This window comes from Calypte anna, chromosome 28, assembly GCF_003957555.1.
Source record: "Calypte anna isolate BGI_N300 chromosome 28, bCalAnn1_v1.p, whole genome shotgun sequence".
NCBI classification, from domain to species: domain Eukaryota; kingdom Metazoa; phylum Chordata; class Aves; order Apodiformes; family Trochilidae; genus Calypte; species Calypte anna.
This window is the reverse complement of record NC_044273.1, coordinates 1,016,852-1,034,825: the sequence shown is the minus strand read 5'-3', so window position 1 is coordinate 1,034,825 and position 17,974 is coordinate 1,016,852. Positions and strand designations below refer to the sequence as shown.

Here is a 17,974-nt window from a genome sequence, read left to right as displayed (position 1 = left end):
AAGAGCTGGTTTGGGAGCAAAAGAGGAAATTGAGGCTTTTCTCTCATTTCCTGCGTGAAAAACATTTCATGAAAAACATTTCCCAGTACATGGGAAGTGAAGGGTTGGGGTTACAACTGTGCCTGTTGTGAAGGCTCTGGAGGTACCGTGGTCTTGGGGACCCCCCTGGGAGCCAGGGCTGAGCTCAGCTGCTTCTTTAGCAGCTTTTGGAGGATGAGAGTTGATGAGTCCAAAGATGCTGTGAACCCAGCTCAGGTGGTTTTGGTGCCTGTGCCCATCCCCTGTGCCCCACACCTTGCAGTACCACAGTTATTACCCCAGGCTGCCCTGAGCCAACCTTGGAGCATCCCTGCAGCAGTGATGGATTGGGGGGGGGGAGTTGAAAATAAAAAAAGACAATTAGAAAAACGCCATTCTCTAGCAGATTGATTTAAAGATTGGATCTCCTGCTGAGAAGAGAAAACAACTTAAAAAACTCTTCAGCTAAGTAAAACCTCCCTGCATCAGTTCCCCAGCCCTGCACAGCTTGAGGGGGCAAAGGGCTGGGCACCCCTCAGACCAGGGACTGGGATTGCCACCAGTGTCCTGCAGCCCTCAGCTTCTTGGCTGATTTACCAGTCCAGGGTGGGCAGCGGAACCCTCTGAAGGGCTCAGAGGTGTCCCAGAACTTGGACAAACAAATCAGTATTTGTTTGTAGGACTTAGTGGTGTAAACCCATGGTTGTTTTAAGGGTTCAGGGCACTTTTAACTTTGATGTTGTCTCCTTTAATATAATAAGAAGCAGCAGGAGATTTGCAGGTAATCCTGCTGCAAGAGGAAATTCCTCCCTGTCCCACCCGTGCCACCCCTCTCCAACTCAGTGGGCTCACATTCATTTCATTCATTCTATTCTATCTGCAATTTTATTCCTGAAGATAACATTATCTCTTAGGGGGTTGTATTGAAGCTTCCAATAGGTTCACTGGTGCTTAAAACAGTTTGTTGTACAGTCATTAACATACTGTGACGAGGGAGAGACACTGAGCCCATTGCTGAGCACCATCCATCAGCCCAGGATCCTGCTGAAGTTTCAGTGTTCAGCTTTGGGCCAGGAAGATGATCAGAGAGCTGGAGCAGCTCTCCCATGAAAACAGGCTGAGAGCTGGGGTTCTTCAGCCTGGAGAGAAGAAGACCCCAAGTAGACCTTAGAGCAACCTTCCAGGACGTGAGAGAGCTACAGGAAAGCTGGGGAGGGACTTCTGACCAGGGCAGGGAGTGATGGGATGAGGGCCAGTGGTCTTACAGCATAGATTTAGACATTAGGAAGAAGTTGTTTACTGTGAGGGTGGTGAAACACTGGCCCAGGCTGCCCAGCAAGGTGGTGGAATCCCCATCCCTGGAGACATTCAAGGCCTCTGGTTTGATGGGGCTCTAAGCAACCTGATGTAAAAGTATCCCAGCTTACTGCAGGGGGATTGGACTAGGTGATCTTTAAAGATCCCTTCCAACCCAGTGCGTTCTCAGATCCTCTTTATAATTATTTTTAGAGCACCAGAGCCCTTGGTGATGTCTCAGGGGAGTCACTGGGTGCAGCAGCCCTGGCAGCAAAGCAGGCAGCAGCGTGGGCAGGACCATACGGACACCATGGGGGTTGGCATCTCCCAAAGTCTTTCACATCCTCCTGGAGCTGCTGCCGGATCCGAGCGTGACTCAGCCCCAACACAAATTTTTATCAGCTCTCACATATGGCCTTAGCACCACAGAAACAGCCCTCAGCCAGCACTGAGGGCCAACAAGACACAAACCTACCCAGCAAATAGGGATTGCTAAATATATAGCAAGGAAACCACTGAGGCTGAGGGTGGCTCCAGGCTCAGGGGCACCCACCAAGCCCCAAACCAGCCCCCAGAGCCCTGGAGAAGCACCTGGCCCCATGGCACCCACCCCACTGCTGAGGATGCACCACCCAGATCAAATGGTGGAAATATTGGGGGAGTTTCCACTTTTTTTAAGGCAAATCCATGTCCCCCAAAGCTTTTTCATCCCCAGCCTCGGTGCTCCCTGGAGCCACCCCTGCCACAGCTCTCAGCAGAGACCTCACCCACTCACACACCTACCCAGGCCAATTGCTAATCAGCACCATCCCTTATTTGCTAATTTGTCCGAAGACTGAATGGAAGGGAATAGCTATTAAAATATCATGGGGTTTAGAGTTCAAAGAGCAACTTAATCCTTCAGAGGACAGACACTGAGGGACTCAGCATCTGAGTCGTGTCACTTCATGCTCATCTATAAAGCTCTGAAAGAAAAAAAAGAAGTGTTTGCTCTTGACTGGGCTCCTCTTGTGCAACAGCTGCAGGAAACCCCAGCAATACCATTGAGGAAAGCATAAAATTTCCACATCACCAACCTATCTAGAGGAACCCAACCTGGAGAGCAGGGCATTAATTACATGGTTGGGGGGGTGTTTACAACAGAAATCCCCCCAGTTCCATACAGCTGCCACCCAGAAAGCATTTTGGGAGGAGCACAAAGCCTCCCTGAGAAGCTTGGGGGGAAGCAAACCCATTGCAGAGGTTGCACTGCAGGTGATGCAACTCTGCAGCCTCTGCAGGAGCCTCCGGGTGGCCCTGGGACAGTGGCAGGGGCTGCTGGGGAGCCTGGCCAAACCTTCAGCTTCCTTTCGACTTGCAAGAAGGAGTTTTGAAAGAACATCCTCCTGAGAGGGGGTTGCAGTGAGCTGGGAAGGTTGATTCCCAGCTGTGCCATGGCCAGCACTGGGAGAGCTCGGGATGCGGAGGGGAAGATGCAGCTGAGCTGGGAGATGGGGTTGGAGCCCTCCAGACCCCCACCACCACCAGGGAAAACCCAGAGGTAACAAACTGCTGTGCAAACAGGGCCCAAAAAGGAGCTTCCCAGCAGCACCCCCCACACAAAAGCTGCTTCAGCCCCATGCTTTGCACCCTGGCAAGAGGCTGCGTAATCATCCCCTGTTCCCTGGGGGGGTAAAGGGGAGGGACAGAGGCTGTAGTGGCACAGGGGAGATGTCCCCAGCAGAGAAACTGGAGGTTTCAAAGAAAGCCACCCTGGTTCCCACATTGCTGGTGGCAGCAGGGACAGGGCTGCAGGTTTGTGTGGAGCCTGATCAGGATGGGGAAGCAAAACCTTGGTCAGGGCTCCTCCTTCCCTGCTCTCTGCTTTTCCCTCCCCACACACAGTCCCCCCACATCCTGCCCACTCCAGACCTGGGCTGGGATGTCAAAGACTTTTCCTGCTCCTGCTCCACACCTCTCCCACTATCGTGTCCTCCTCTGGGCCACCAAACAGTGAACACTGGGAGGACCTGACTGCCATCTGGCTCAGCCACCCTCTGCACCCATGCAGGTGTGAACCGTCAGACATGAAGCCCCTGAGGCAGCCCCCACCCCTCAGGAGCACCCCAGACCTCCCTAGTTCAGGAGGTGGAGTCACTGGGACACAAAACTTGTTTTTTGTTTTACCCAAACCACGCAGCCAGGGCTCCCCAGGCCACTGCTTCCTCTTTCTCCTTCTTTTTCCCCTGATCTGGCACCAAACAGAGCCAGACCCCCCCCAGGGGGTGAGCACTGACTCCAGCTCCCCTCAGGGCCACCATGCAGGTGAGGGGCAGCAGCCTGGATTTGGGTGCCCCCAGACCACCCACCCCCACGCCAGACACCCCGGGGAGCCACCAGCCTCGACCTCCCAACTCGTCACTCCTCTACAGCAACGTGGGTGAGTGACATTCCCATCCTGCTTGGGCAGTGGTGACAAACCCCATTGCTGTCCTTGTCCTTCTCCTGTGGCTTTCACCCCTGCAGGCTTTGCTTAAGGGCTGAAAATATGCAGTGGGGAAAATAACAACCCTCTTGTGCCCCCATCCCACTCTGTCACCCAGTTTGTCCCCTCCAACCCTGTGTCTGTCCCTCCCTCCCCAGGAGAGCTGCGGGCCCACCTCGTCCCCCGTAAGGCCACCCGAGGGGAAGGAACAGGCAGAGCCCCCTCCCAGCCCACCCGGGACCCTCTGCCTCCCCCTTTGCCAAAAAAGCATCTCCAGCGAGCAGAGTCCCTCCCGGAGCAGCCGAGACCCCAGCACTGCCGGGGTCACCCCGTGCCACAGGCCAGCAGCATCCTCAGCAATATCCCGCCAGGGCATGAGGAGGGGGCCCTCAGCTCCATCCCCCCGGGGGACAGATCCCCCTGGGGGCCCAAGAAACCCCTGACCAAGTCTCAAAGCCTGGGAGAACCGGTGGCCTGGAGCAGTCCACAAAAATACCCATTGCCCAGCCAGGTGGAGCTGACGTTTGGGATTGCAGACAGGGATTTGGGATGGCTCCTGGAGAGCCCGGCTGGGGGGTGTGAGGTGGTTTTGGGGTGCCAGGTGGGTGCCCTGTCCCGGCTCTCAGCTCGGATCCAGGAGGAGCTGCTGGGGCCAGAGAAGCATCAGCGGCTGCTGGAGATGGAGCTGAGGGGGAAGAACTGGGCAGCCCTGAGGGTCCTGGAGCCAGAGCCGTGCTGTGAGAGTGGGGATGCCTGGTACTTCCGAGTGGGCTTCACTTTGGAGCAAACCCAGCTGGTGTTTGCAGCCAAGGTAAGCTGGGAACTGGGGAAAATGCCCAGAATGGGGCTCCCACAGAATGGGGTGCTGCAGGCAAACCTGAACTGGGAGAGTTGGCTTTCCCACCAACCCCCCCTGTCACACCGACACTTCCCCCCATCACACAGACACTTCCCCTTTTGCACCCACTTCTGCTTTTGCTGACTGTGACGGTGCTGTGGGTGCAGGGGAGAGAGGTGAGGGGGAGGGCAGTGGCTCCCATGGGTCCAAAGGCTGGGCCTGGTAGAACAGCACCACTGGGGAGGTGTCCTGACAAGTGGCCTTAAGGTGCCAAGGAATGCAGAATAGAGGCTGGAGTAGTGCTGGGTCCTCAGAACTGGGAGCAGGTTGAGACCCATCCCAGTTCTGAAGCACTTCTGGGGGTTACACTCCACCCCCCCACTCCCATTTCTTGCTTGAAGGTGATCCAGCAAACACCAGTGAGTTCAAAGGGTGAAGGGACAGGACTGTGCAGGGGCTGGACAAGAGCTGGTGGCCCCCCAGCTGAGCTGACTGAGCTGAGACACTGTCCCAGCCCATGAGGAGGCATTTGGACCGGAGCTTTGTATGGGGCTGGGAGCAACCTGGTCCCGTGGCAGATATCCCTGTCTATGGCAGGGCAGTGGGACTGGATGAGCTTTAAGGTCCTTTCAAACCTAAACCATCCTGTGATGCGGTGATTCTATGATCTGGTGGTTCTGTCCTTGCTCAGGTGACCATGCCCTGTCTCTTTTTGCAGGTCCCCAAGCCAGGCTGCTCCAGCCTGGGGGTACAGAGCTCCCTTGGGGCACACTGCAGCATCCAGCGCCTGATCGGCCGATTCAGTGACCACCTCCCTCGGGAGCTGGTGCTCCCTGCAAGGCCTGGGGAGCAGAGTTGGTCCCCTTCTACAGAAGAGCCAGCCTGTCCCACCACCTATCCTGTTGTGCAGGTCCTGATTTCTCCTGAAGTTCCCTACCAGACCCTGGCAGGCTTTGTGAAGGGATCCCACAGTTTGCACAGGATCAGCCCCGGGCATTATGAACGCCTGGCTTGTCTCCTTCTCCTGCAGCTCTGCATGGGGCTGGAGCACCTCCAGCTGCAGAACATGGGACATGGAGACCTCTGCCCCGAGAACCTGCTGTTGGTGCAGTGCCCTTGTCCTTCTCAGAGCCAGCAAGGCAAGGAGGCACCCCTGGGTCTGTTCCTTCCAAGGCTGCTCATCAGCAGTTTCTTCAAGGTTAAAGACAAACAAAGACCTTGTTCTACCAGCCAGGAGCAGGACTGGACTAAGGGCCCTGCTGCACCACCCTCCCCAGAGGCAGATGAGCTGCACGTAGGCATACTGATCTATTGGATCCTGCATGTGGACATCTCTCTGGAAAATGCCTTGGGGTTCAGAAGCAACAGACTTCCTGAAATCCCCTCCTTATCCATCTATTCCACAGGACTCAAGCGTTTGGCCATGCTGCTTCTCCACAGAGATCCCTCCAAGAGGGTCTCCATCAAGCAGGCAAGGAGCATCCTGCAGGTCCTGCTCTGGGGGCCCCGTCAGGAGCTCTTTGCCAGGAGCAAGAAGACCCTCAGGCTTCTCCAGAGCTGGGTGGAGGTGAAGAGGGCTTTGTTGCTCCTGAAGTTTGCGGAGAATTCAGTTGGGGTGGGAGCGAGTCCTGGCCTCGAGGAGTGGCTGTGCTGCCAGTACTTCCAGGAGGTGACTGAGCACACACTCTACCAAGTCACCCAGGCTCTCTACACTCCCTAAAGGCAAGCTGAAGTTCAGCCCAACAAAAGGTCTCCCCAAAGGTGACCAAGAGCCTGTGAGGACCTGTCCGAATCCAGTGGCTGACATCTCCCCCAAGGAACCCAAGCTGGTCCTGGCTGTGAAAACTCTGCAAACCTGAACACTTCTCCCACAGCATAAAAATGACAAAGCTGGGGCCAAACTCCCACCCGTGGTTCCCACAACCTAGGATGTGTTTTTACATCCTCAGCTGATTTGTGTTTGTTGCTGTGAGCGGGGTTTATCAGAGCATCCCAGGCAAGGCAGCTGGATGGAAGCCATAGGCTTGAGAACCAGTTTAGTGCCTGATTATCCTGGGTAAAATTTACAGGTCTTGGACGTTGCACAACCCCCCCACAGGCCTCTCCTGTGGCCAGGAGGCTTTTGCTGTTTTAAATAACAAGACAAAGCCACACATTACAGCTCACCTTAAGGCACCATTGCAAAGGAGAAATATGATCCCCCGTACAGCCTGCTCTTTTTCGAAATGGTTTGTGGCACGGTCACAAATATAAATGACATTTTAAAGGGGGAAATACAACAGCCACACAGCTTCAATAAAACCCAGAGCTGAGGCTCTTAAATACTGCTCCTTTATGTGCTTTTTTTTTTGACAGCATTACACACCCCGGTGCTGTATCCAGGGAGAAACACAAAGCCAAACTTCACTGCCCAGCATGATCACTCAGAACAGCCCCGATGACATCAAGTAAATTGCTCGGGTCAGTAAATGGCTGCTGCACCTGGGGACCAGGCTCTGTCCTGGCTGCACCAAGGCTGTAGCATCTGCTGCCTGGATTAAACACATAACCCAGTGAGAGATCCCTGCCCTGGTCCTGATATCCATCCAGATGCTGAGTGACCATCTCAGTGGAGCCCCGTGCAAAGCCCTGCCCAGGTCATTTGTATTCTTATTAGTTAAGAAATTATGAATCCACTTGCAGCCATCACCTCTCAGCTGCAAGAGCAACCTCCCTGGGCTCTGCAGATGCTCAGGGACATTGGGCAGTGACACACCAGGGTCGGTGGCACAGCTGGAACAGGGACAAGTCCTGTTAGGGGTCCCTGAGCTTAAAATAACCACTGGTAACTGGAGCTGTGACACCCACACCCACACACCCACAGGGTGCCAGCACAGAGGAGCAAACTTCCAGCTCCCCTGCTTGGTGGGTTTCAGCCCCCTGCCAGCAGAGCATGGGCTGGCAGCAGCCTCATCACCTGGGCACCCACATCACCCGACCCCTGTGCCAGGCTCTGCACCCAGGTGGGATCATTCTGTCCCAGAGCAGCCTTCAAAGCCTGAATGTGCAAGGAGGACCCGAACAAGCTACCCGGCCACACAAACCACGGGCACGGTCACTACTCAAGCATCGCCGGCCCAAAGAAACGTGATTTGAATTTTAGGACAGGCTTTCAGGCCAAAAACAGGCAGGAGGGGCTGTCCTGGGTGAGCCCCAGCCCTGCTGTCCCCAGAGCCTCTCCTGTAGTATCTTGCGTGGCTACAAGGTGGCAGTAAAGCCCGTGGCACGACAGGGGGTGGCCCGAAGCCACCTTGGGCACCTGATCCTGAAAAAAAAACTAAGACAAAACCTTCTTCTGGCAGTGCCTGCGGGTCCTGGTCCCAGGCTGGCACTTCCCATCACCCCAGTTTCTGGTTTCCACCTTGGGTGACCCCTTCTCCTTCTGTCTGGAGCACCCAAGGCCAGTGAAACCCCTACCACAGACTGTGGCTTCCAGGCAGGACCAGCTACACCTCCACACTCCTGTCCTGTGAAAAGGAGATGGCAGCACAGGCACAGGATCACGGAGAAAGGGAAGAATTTCTCTAGAGATTCAGTTTATGACCCTCAGACCTTTGCCCACCAGCTGAGAAATGGAGGAACATCCTCCCCTGGGGCTTTTCCACCTCCTCTTTGGCAGCCTTCAGCACAGCAAGTTCACAGACTTTAAAAAAAAAACAAAAAAACAACAAAACACAGGAAGAGCACAATTGTACAGCCATAAAAAAATTGGCAGGAGACCCGTGGGAAGGAGACCTCTCGCCTTCACTGGACTGGGCCACAGCCAGGAACCAGAGGTGACAGCTTGGTGACCTGCCATACCCCAGGACAAGAAGCAGAGCAGAACCCAAGCTGGGGCAAAGCCACTGAGACATGTCTGAAGCTAATTAATGAGAGCAGCAAGAAGATCCCAGATCCACCTCTGGCTGTGTTGCTAATTTAACAACAGGCTCTCTGGGAACAAGGTGCCAGTCCCCAGGTCACTTTGTGCTGTGTGGGGGAGAAGGGAGGTTCAGGGACTGCATTTTGGTGTATCCCATGTCATTCCAGTAGGGCTTTATCCAGAACATCTGCCTAAGGATGATCCATGGGGTGATCCTTAGGCCCCCTCCCCTCTACTCAACATTTCTGAGTTTTAAAGGGGGGATATCAGGCCCTGGCAGAGGACACACTGATGAATCAGATCCTGTGCTCACAGCAAAGCCACCTGGTAAAACAACTCAGCCAGGGATTCACAGTTAGAGGTTGGAAGGGACCTTGAAAGATTGAGCCCAACACCCCTGCCAGAGCAGGGTCACCTACAGGAGGTCACATAGGAACACATCCAGGAGGGGGTTAAATCTCTCCAGAGGAGATTCCACAACCTCCCTGGGCACCCTGGGCCAGGGCTCTGTCACCCTCACAGTAAAAAGATTTCTCCTCGTTTTTATTATGGAACCTCCCTCCTATGCTCAAGCTTGTATCTGTTACCTCTTGTCCTATCTTTGGGTATAATTGAGAAGAGTCTGGCACCATCCTCCTGGCTCTACCCTTTACATATTTATAAATATTAATGGGGTCACCTCTCATTCTCCTCTCCAGAGACCCCCAGCTCCCTCAACCTTTCCTCACCAGGAGATGTTCCACTCCTTTCATCAACCTGGAGGTTCTGCACTGGACTCTTTCAAACAGTTCCCTGTCCCTCTGGAACCGAGAGGCCCAGAACTGGACACAATATTCCAGATGTGTAGAAGGGAGAAGAATCTCTCTCAACCTCCTGGTCACCCCCCTTCTAATGCACCCCAGGTGCCATTGGCCTTCTTGGCCACCAGGACACATTGTTGGCTCGTGGTCACCCTTCCATCCACCAGCACTCCCAGGTCCCTTTCCCCTGTGCTGCTCTCCAATAGCTCAGTCCCCATCCTGTACTGGTACCTGGGGTTGTTCTTGTCCAAATGCAAGACTCTACACTTGGCCTTGTAGTTATTCATTAAATTTCTCCCTGCCCAACTCTCCAGCCTGTCCAGGTCCCTTTGAATGGCAGCAGACACCCTTCTGGGGTGTCAGCCACTCCTTCCAGCTTTGTATCACCAGCAGACTTGCTGAGAAGACACTGTCCCATCACCAAGGTAATTAATAAAGATGCTCAACAGGGCTGGACCCAGCACTGATCCTCGGGGGACTCCAGTAGTCACAGGTCTCCAGCTGGACTCTGTTCCATTGATCAACACTCTTTGGGCTCTATTGTGCAACCAGTTCTTGATCCATCTCACTGCAGATTGGTTTATCCCACATTTCCTGAATTTGCTCACCAGGATGTTATGGGAGCCTTGCTAAGGTTAAGGCAGACTGCAGACACTGGTGTCCCCACATCCAGCCCTTCAGTCACAGCATCCCAGGCTATCAGGTTTGTCAAGCAGAATTTGCCCTTGGTAAATCCATGCTGACTGCTCCTGATAACCTTCTCCTCTACCATGTGCTTAGAGATGACCTTTAGAAGAAGCTGCTCCATCATTTGTCCAGGGATGGAGGTGATGCTGACTGGTCTGTAAATGTCTTGGCAATTGGATCTTTCATCTTGCCCTTTTTGAATAGAGTGACCCTGGCTTTGCTCCAGTCCTCAGACACCTCTCCTGTTAGCCATGATCTTTCAGAAACGACGGAGAACACCCTCCCTCAGCTCCCTCAGCACTCGTGGGTGCATCCCAGCAGGGCCCATGGACTTGTGTAGATTCAATATAACCCAGTTTTTCACTGAGCAGTGGTGGGCCTTCCCACCTCAAGGTTTTCTCTTATGCCCAGGGTCAAACCCCAAGGCTTTAGAGAGAGATTAATCAGCTCAAATAGTGTCAAAAACCTTCTAAAGCTGCAGAAGTGCTAAGTGCTGAGGAAAACCAGAAAATTTTGAAATACAATCTTTAAAGCCAAGCCCTTTGGAGACTTCCCTCTGGTCAGGCTTCAGAACCATTTTGTCATCTTAGCACTACACAAGAAGCTATTTCCCTTCTGTTCCCTTCCCTTCTAGGAGGTGTCCATGGACCCCAAGAACAGGAACTACATCACAGCAGCCCCTGCTCCTTATGCTGCAACCCCAGTCCATCTCCCAGGAGAGTTCTGGAAGCCACCCAGCCCATGGCAATTATTTATCTGCAGAAGTGCCCCAAGTCCTCCTAGACCACAGCCAAACTCCAAGGCCATCTTCACCACCACACACACTGGCCTAGGACTTGTCCCAGGAAACACTGAGGCTTGAGGTATCAAAGTTGCAGATTTGATACCAAGACACCAGAAGCTGAGGTCAGGCAGGAGCTGTGCTTCTCACCCTGGCACTCGTGACTTCCCTAGATAGTGTTTCACAGTATCCTAGGAAACGCTGACAGAGCAGGGATGCAGTGTTCCCAGGTCTCTGGAAATGGACACCCTGCTAATTTTTCATCAGAAGTAGGCTTGGCTTGTAGAGCATTGCCAGGTTCTTCAAAGTCCTGGAAGATCATAGCCACGAGTTCCAGTCAAGCAAAGAATGAGCAACATCTTTCTGTACCTGCAGCTTTAATGGTTGGAGCAGTTCCAGAGCCACCTCTTTCAGAGTGCAAGTCTTAAACAGCTTAAAACCAGCAATAAAAAGTAAAATATAAATTTTTATTTAGAATTAAAGCAAATACTTCAGTATCACAAACACAATATTAAACTTCAAGAAATATACTGCTAATTTGGAGGGAGCATTTATTTGCACAACCACAACATGCGCACAAATCCAGAAAAAGATGTGGAGTCTGAAATTTTCAACATCTCACCACCAGAGCAGTTGGTCACAACGCTTCAGACAGAGTTATATGCATACTGTAATAGATGTTGACAAAATTTCTACAGAATCATCTTTATAGACAACAAGAAAGCTCTAAGAGGCAAACATTGCAATCTATTCTTCTTCTGATGAGTCTCTCTCAAACGTGTAGGCCATGAAGCAAGCATCTGGTCTCTTGGGGACAAGGGGATGCCCTGGTCTCACAATCTCAAAGCCCAAAAAGCTGAAAGTACGGAGCAATGCAGCTAGGAAAAAAAAAACAAGCAGAAAACAAGTTTCATCCATGTGGTACCATACAACAGCTAAAGCATCCACCAAAATCAACTTCAGATTCTGCATTCAGGTCTCTGGAGATAGGGGATGAGCTGTCACCTACCTCTGTCATCTCTGTTCTTGTGGAAACAAATGAACACATGATCAACTCGAAGCTGTTCTTCAGCAAACTCCAGAAGAACCGCAAAACTACAAGACAAGAACAATGAAGGTGAGAGAGCATTTCCTTCAGAGATGGTCAGGACAGCTCTGAGCCCATCTGCACATGGACTCGTAGACAAAAGAGGCTCCTGGATGGTGACTCACAGCAGCAAAAAATGCTTGAGCTCCAGGTGTAACTTGATGTAGGAATCTAAGTCTTTGATGACACCAGTGTTTTTCTCTTGCAGCTGAAGGATGAGACTCAAGCCAGGCTGGTGTGTTCAGTGGGTAAAAGCAGCTACCCAGTGCCTGGGTGTGAAGTCACAGAGCTTCTGGGTGGCTCTGACTTACAGAGCAGGCAGAAGCAGCTCTCAAACAAGGGCTGAGTTGTAGCCTCAACAGAAGCAAGTATCAGCAACAGGACCACGTTGTTCCACCCCAACTCACAGGCCTTCAAGATGGAGGCAAGAGAAACCACAGCTGTGTTTTGTTCTACTCACCTGTCTTTGCTCCCTTCAGGCAGAGCACCACTGGGAATTTCTATATAGAGGTTGTTGTTGTTCAGCACTGCTCTCCAACTAATGTGTTTGGCATCTGTAAGCCTTGACTGGACATTCAGAATTCTTGTCCTGTTATTAGATGTTAGTTCTTCTGTTACATTCAGCCGATTATCCTGCAGCAGCAAGATGGGCAAAGTTACTTTCAGTTCATTTGTGAGAAGGGATAACCACTATCTTGGAGCAAAAAAAAAAAAAAGCACTCCAGCTCACCAGAGCAAGCTGCCCTTTATTATTCATACTCACCGAATAAAATAAATTAGCTGAAAGATTGTGATCCCTCTGACTATTCCCTCGCCCACCTGGGATCTTCAGGGGTGGGTGAGGGACATCAGGAGCACCACCGAGGCCCCGGACCCAGGTTACTACAGCAATTGAAGGGAACCCTGGAACTGGAAAGGATTCACAGTTAAGAGAGGCAAAGAGGCCACAGCAGACAAAGCTCAATTTTAGCTTTTTAACAATGATCAGATGGCAGGATTTTAGAAAAAAAAAACCAAGCAAACAAAACAAAGCTAGGCCAAGGGAACTCCTCCCACTGCAACCCAAGCAAGTGGCAAGACAAAGGAACCACCAGACCAGGGACAAGAACATTTGCTCATGCCAAGAACCATCAGGGTGAGCAAGCTCCTACTACATCATTTTGAGGGGAAAACTAATTTGGAGATGAAAATACACTCAGCCTGAGGCAAGCAAGGTGCATTTCTACACCAAGGCAGCAGCGTGTTTGACCTGCACCATTCTACCAGTAAAACCCCATTTTCTCCTCCATCCTGTTCTCAGAAATTATCACAAGGCTAAGACAAAAATAATCTTTTCCTGATATGTAACATAATTACCTTAGACCTTTGCATCAGCACTCTTGGCTTGAGGCCAGCAAATTACATGCAGCAACCTCACAGATGCCACCACCTCAAAGGTTTTCAGAAGCAAAACTGCCCCTTTTGAAGACCCCACCTGGCTGTTTGCAACCCTACAAGCTTTTCCTGTGAATTCTGCAGAGCAACACGAAGCTGCCAGGTGAGGTTCTGCCCCTGACGTTTAAGACAGGAGATATATTTATTGTAGCTGTGCTAAATTTCACCCTCCATCTGAGCTTGTGTCCAGGAATAAGGCTTCTACTGTCGGGAGAGCAAAGGCTGGTGCCTGGCCCCTCCCTCTGCACCATCCTTCACCCTGCAGGCTCACTCTTCAGTTGCGTCATCTCAGCAGATGCAGCAATCGAGGCCCTTAGGGAAATTTTCACAATCATCCTGTCTGTGAGTGCCAGCAGCCATTTGCAAATCAGAATAAACATGTAGAAAATAATCCACCATTTTGCACAGATCGTCCCCAGTTTAAATTTTTTTTTTTTTTTTTAACGAGCTTGAAACCTGTGATGAATAATCCGTATTAGAAAGGCACTGAATGGCTATTTAGGTCAAATAGTTTATTAGTGAGATCAGAGACTGCAAAATTGAATTAAAAAAATAAATACTGCATTCTGTTAAATGAGCATTCAAGCCATTATTTTAGGCTCTTTGAAAGACAGGCATTTTTTTTTTTAGTGCTTCCATTAGATACTTATTTTATCTGAGAATGATTGCAGAGCTACACGGTCCTGATTACCCTTCCAAATGAGCCTCTAAGCATCCTGTTCAGACACCTGCAGCTCCACACAATCTCACTCAATGCCCAATGAAAGGCAGTGAGAGCATAATGGAGGCTGTCTGCACCTCACCATAAAAATACATTTTTAGAGTGGTATTTGTGTCTGCATTTACTGCTCTTGGAAATAAATGATCTTATAATAGCTCATTAAGAATAAAAACGGCCTTTCTGAAAAAAAAACCAAAACAAACCATAGTCCTGATACAAGGTCTAACCGTGGATTCCTTCCCATGGGGCAGACTGATTCTGTTACTCCCAATAGAATATTTTCTTCCAGCATCTGTCGGGATGATTTAATCTTTCGGGTGACACAAACCGCTCCCCTAACACCCTCATGTTCTACTTTAGGCTCAGCACCCTCCAAGGTTTTTTTTTCAGCAAAATCTACGATTACATAAGGGGATAACAGCTCTCAATCCTTTGATTATTTTCGCCCAATTGTGGTGGGGTTTTTTGTTTTTTTGTTTTGTTTTGTTTTCCTTTCCCGGTTTGAACACGACACCTCCAGGCCTTTTCTCCAGCCCGGCTTTTGTCTCCAGGGCACCTTCCAGCCCCTTCTCTCCCCCGGGAGCTGCGGACAGATCCTCCGGCTCTCCCCGGGCCCGCTCTGCGCGTCTTCCCCGGGGGGTGACACGGCCGGGGCGGCGCTGGGAGCTCTCCCGGGAGGCAGCGAACGTGGCACATGGCGGGAGGGTGCGGGAGGCGACTCCCGGGGTGGCGGCCAAAGGCACCCGCCTCGAGGAGTGGGGAACGTGTCACCCAGCACGGCAGCGAGTCACCCCGGAGCGGGAAGAGGGAGAGGGAAGGGGCGTGTTGGGAAATAAAAAAAAAAAAAAATAGAATCAACCGACCCCTTTTAAAACTGTTTTTCTCCCTTTCCCTCCCGTCTCGTTCTGCGGGGGAGGAGGAGGCCAAGGCCGTAGCGCCCGGCGCTGAGCGGACCGCCCCGCCCCCACCCGCCACGGAGCACCCGTCCCGTCCCGTCCCCCCCGGTGACGGGGGAGGCGAGCGGGGCCTGAGGGACGAGGAGAAGGATCAGGGCGGGCCCTGAAGGGGAAGGAGGAGGCGGCGAGCGCCCAGCGCTGCGAAGGCTGAGGGAGGCCCCTGCCCCTCACCTGCTCTGTCCGGTACTGAGGCTCAGCACAGCGGGCATGATGGTGCTTTTATTCCCCTCTTTCTCTCTAGCGAAGCAGTGACTGTTGAGTATCCGCTGCAGGGAGGATTTCACCATCCGGCCGCTCTGGTCCGAAACCCTCCGCCGCCCCCCGCCGGCCGCTCTCCAGGCGCTGCTACACAAAATGGCCCCGCCGCCGCAGTGCCTCTTTATATACGTCCGCCAGGCCACGCCCCCAAACAGCGACACCCTTCGTGACAAGCCACGCCCCCTCCTGGAAAAGGAATCCAATCCGCTGAACCGGATCGACTGTGCCTTAAGAGCCTCGCTTCTCATTGGCTGCAGAGAGCGCTAGGGGCGGAACGGTGCGCTCGTTTCCTATTGGTTAGCAGGGCGAGGGGGTTCTCCATTGGTTAGAGGAGTACAGGGATGGACGGGGGGGGTAGGGGGGAGGGATAGGGGTCTCTGATTGGCTGCGCCCGCTGCGGGTGGGCGGGGTCTGGCGGGGTCTGGCGGGGTCCGGCCGGCAGCCTCCGGTGTGGGGCCGCAGCCCTCGCTCCCCTCAGAGCCGCCGGTTCGAGTCCCGCGTCCGCTCCCCTGCCGGGCAGAGGTAAACTGCGGCGGAGGGAGGGGCCAGGCCCCGCCAGGCGCATGTGCCCGAGGAAGGGAGGGAGGGAGGAGCGGGGCGAGGGCCGGGAGGGTGTCCCCGGGCGGGGGGGGAGGAGGGTCCGAGGTTCCGGAGTGCCGGCGGTTGGCTGGCAGCTCCCTGAGGTGTGGGCATCGGAGCGGCGGGGGCTGCGCTGCGCTCCCGTCTGCTGCGCGAAACCTTTTCGAGGTCGATGCTGAGAGCAAGTTCAGTTTCAAAAATAATTTAAAAATCCCCCGGGTGTTGGAAGGGCTCCCCGAAGGGAGAGGGTGAACTTGTCACGGTTTTGGGGTGCTCCCGCCTTCCAACTGCAGCCCCCCCCCAATTCCTCTGAGCCGGGACAGCGATCGATCCCGATCCCTTCGGGGGATCCCTTCCCAGGCAGGGGGTGATGCTGGTGCTCAGCTGTTAAACGGGGATAAAAGGCTTTGTGCTGCACCTTCAGGAGGAAAATTAATAAATCCTCATTAATAAAAACCTCCAGCCCAGGAGAAGTTGGTCTGGGAGTCAAAACAACCCCCCCAGTGCTCTGCTTTCCATCCCCTGCAAGGATTTGGGGAATCTCGGGGGAGGGGGGGAGGTTTTTTAGGACACGTTTGGGTCTTTCTGCTGCCCCACAGCGAGAACAAGGACTGGAGGCAAAGCTGAGCATCTGAAACTGGGACACACTGCTTTCCTGTTGGACAATCCTGCTGGAAACACAGATTCATCCCTTTGAAGGGGCTGTCAGACTTCAAAATTGAACTTAAAGTCAGCAAATGTGTACAAAAATAGGTTCTAGTTTCCAGGGCAGGAGATCTTTGACTCAGCTGTTTCTGAACATCTCAGCCTGAAAACCAAACCAGAAGCACATCACAGAAGTCAGGGCACCTCCTGGCACTGGATCTTATCCTGTATGGAAAGAAAGTTCAAAATAATGGTTTAAATTATTCTGGATCACGTTTGCAGTCAGGTATGCCTTGTAAATTCAGTGGGAAAAGGTGTTTATAGAGCCAAAGAAAACTAGTAAAGATACCTTGTAATGATTTTCAGATGGCTGAATTTCTTTTTTCTTCATTCAACTCAAGCTACATCACGATTATTTTATTGCCTTCAGGTACCATAGCTGCATCTAGGCCTTTTCTTTATATTTTTTTTTTTTAATCTTTCTTATTTTTATTTGCTTGAAAATATTCCCATCCAGGAGCTCTGAGCACATTGATGGGTTCCACTTTGCACCAGGGTAAGTGTCTGAATCCCCACCCACCTTCTGTGTCCTGAAACTGCTCTGGGTGACTGTGATGGAACAAAGTGCAGTGCCAAAAGAAAACACTGCCTGTTCCCCTGCAGCTTGGCTGAGGGGCCAGCAGGCAGTCTGGGAGTCATGGGAAGCAAGAAGGACGAGAGAAAAATCCTTTTCCTGCTGTGGGGATCTGCACTTAGCTCCCAGAACACAACACAACAGGGACGTTAGGGCTTTGCCTTCACCCTGCCCTCTGGATTTGGCTGGTGATTTATGGGGGGGAAGCTGACTGCCATTTAATGCATTACCCAGAGACCAGCTGGAAACAATGGGATAGCTGCAATTCAGGAATATCCGGACCAAATGAAGCATATCAGAAATGATTTAGCAACTCTTGTTTTCTGTGTTGTTTTAAGAAGGCTTTCCTGAGGGGGGAATGAATGGGGGTGATGGGAGGGGGGGGTGGGACAGCTTTACCTTTGCCTTACCATTTTGTCTCATTACTTCTGCTAATGGCATTTATTATTTATGTACTAATCTGACTAATTCCTTATAATGGCACTGTGCTTAGAGGACATAATCTTTGCAGCTGCTTTCCCCTGTACTGTGGCATTAGAAACAGCTTTCCCTTTGGATACCTGTCATCTCCATGGGCCATCATTCCATTTTACACTCAAGTGACCAGAATAATGCTGTGATGCTCTGTAGTCTGCAAGAAGCCAAATCGACCTGTTTGGGATTTGTGCATTAAATAGCATTTATTTGGGATTAGTTCCAGCTGCAGTTTTGCTGAGATAGCCTGACTTCCAGTTTAGCAATGACAGTGATTCATAAATCCTCACAGAAGTTCATCTGACTCACAATTTCAGGGTTACCAGCTGAGGCAGTTTGAGATGTTGCCATCTCCAGCTGGGTGGTTTTGCTGGGATCACCCTGGCCACGGCAGCAGAACG

The 17,974-nt window shown here is 52.1% G+C and overlaps 2 protein-coding genes and 1 long non-coding RNA gene across 4 annotated transcripts; 2 read left to right on the top strand and 1 right to left on the bottom strand.

Annotated features, from left to right (window-relative positions):
- The first annotated feature begins 3,388 nt into the window (after nt 1–3,388).
- Nucleotides 3,389–6,818, top strand: PEAK3 (PEAK family member 3). Of its 2 annotated transcripts, XM_030466436.1 has the most exons (4): nt 3,389–3,733; nt 3,937–4,589; nt 5,335–5,910; nt 6,023–6,268. In XM_030466436.1, exons 1-4 carry the CDS (start codon nt 3,613–3,615, stop codon nt 6,185–6,187), a joined length of 1,515 nt encoding a protein of 504 aa, XP_030322296.1. In that variant the 5' UTR covers nt 3,389–3,612; the 3' UTR covers nt 6,188–6,268. The 2 variants fall into 2 exon arrangements, with proteins under 2 accessions (XP_030322296.1, XP_008496664.2); XM_008498442.2 differs by having other exon boundaries at nt 3,392–3,733; nt 5,335–6,818.
- Nucleotides 6,819–11,231: 4,413 nt separating this feature from the next.
- Nucleotides 11,232–15,331, bottom strand: OAZ1 (ornithine decarboxylase antizyme 1). The gene is given in 6 exon segments (XM_030466432.1): nt 11,232–11,663; nt 11,795–11,880; nt 12,333–12,505; nt 12,636–12,722; nt 12,724–12,781; nt 15,155–15,331. Coding segments are annotated over 6 exon segments (651 nt in total). The 5' UTR covers nt 15,271–15,331; the 3' UTR covers nt 11,232–11,532.
- Nucleotides 15,332–15,679: 348 nt separating this feature from the next.
- Nucleotides 15,680–17,399, top strand: LOC115599835. The gene is made up of 3 exons (XR_003988636.1): nt 15,680–15,763; nt 16,983–17,021; nt 17,129–17,399. It is a non-coding gene; the product is annotated as an uncharacterized LOC115599835 (long non-coding RNA).
- Nucleotides 17,400–17,974: the final 575 nt, after the last annotated feature.

What these genes read in the sequence shown, in the direction of transcription:
- PEAK3 (XM_008498442.2), top strand. Translation starts at nt 3,613, where the DNA reads ATGCAGGTGAGGGGCAGCAGCCTGGATTTGGGTGCCCCCAGACCACCC. An exon ending in ACTCCTCTACAGCAACGTGG is followed by an intron (nt 3,734 to 3,936) that starts GTGAGTGACATT and finishes CTCCCTCCCCAG; the next exon opens with GAGAGCTGCGGGCCCACCTC. An exon ending in AGCTGGTGTTTGCAGCCAAG is followed by an intron (nt 4,590 to 5,334) that starts GTAAGCTGGGAA and finishes CTCTTTTTGCAG; the next exon opens with GTCCCCAAGCCAGGCTGCTC.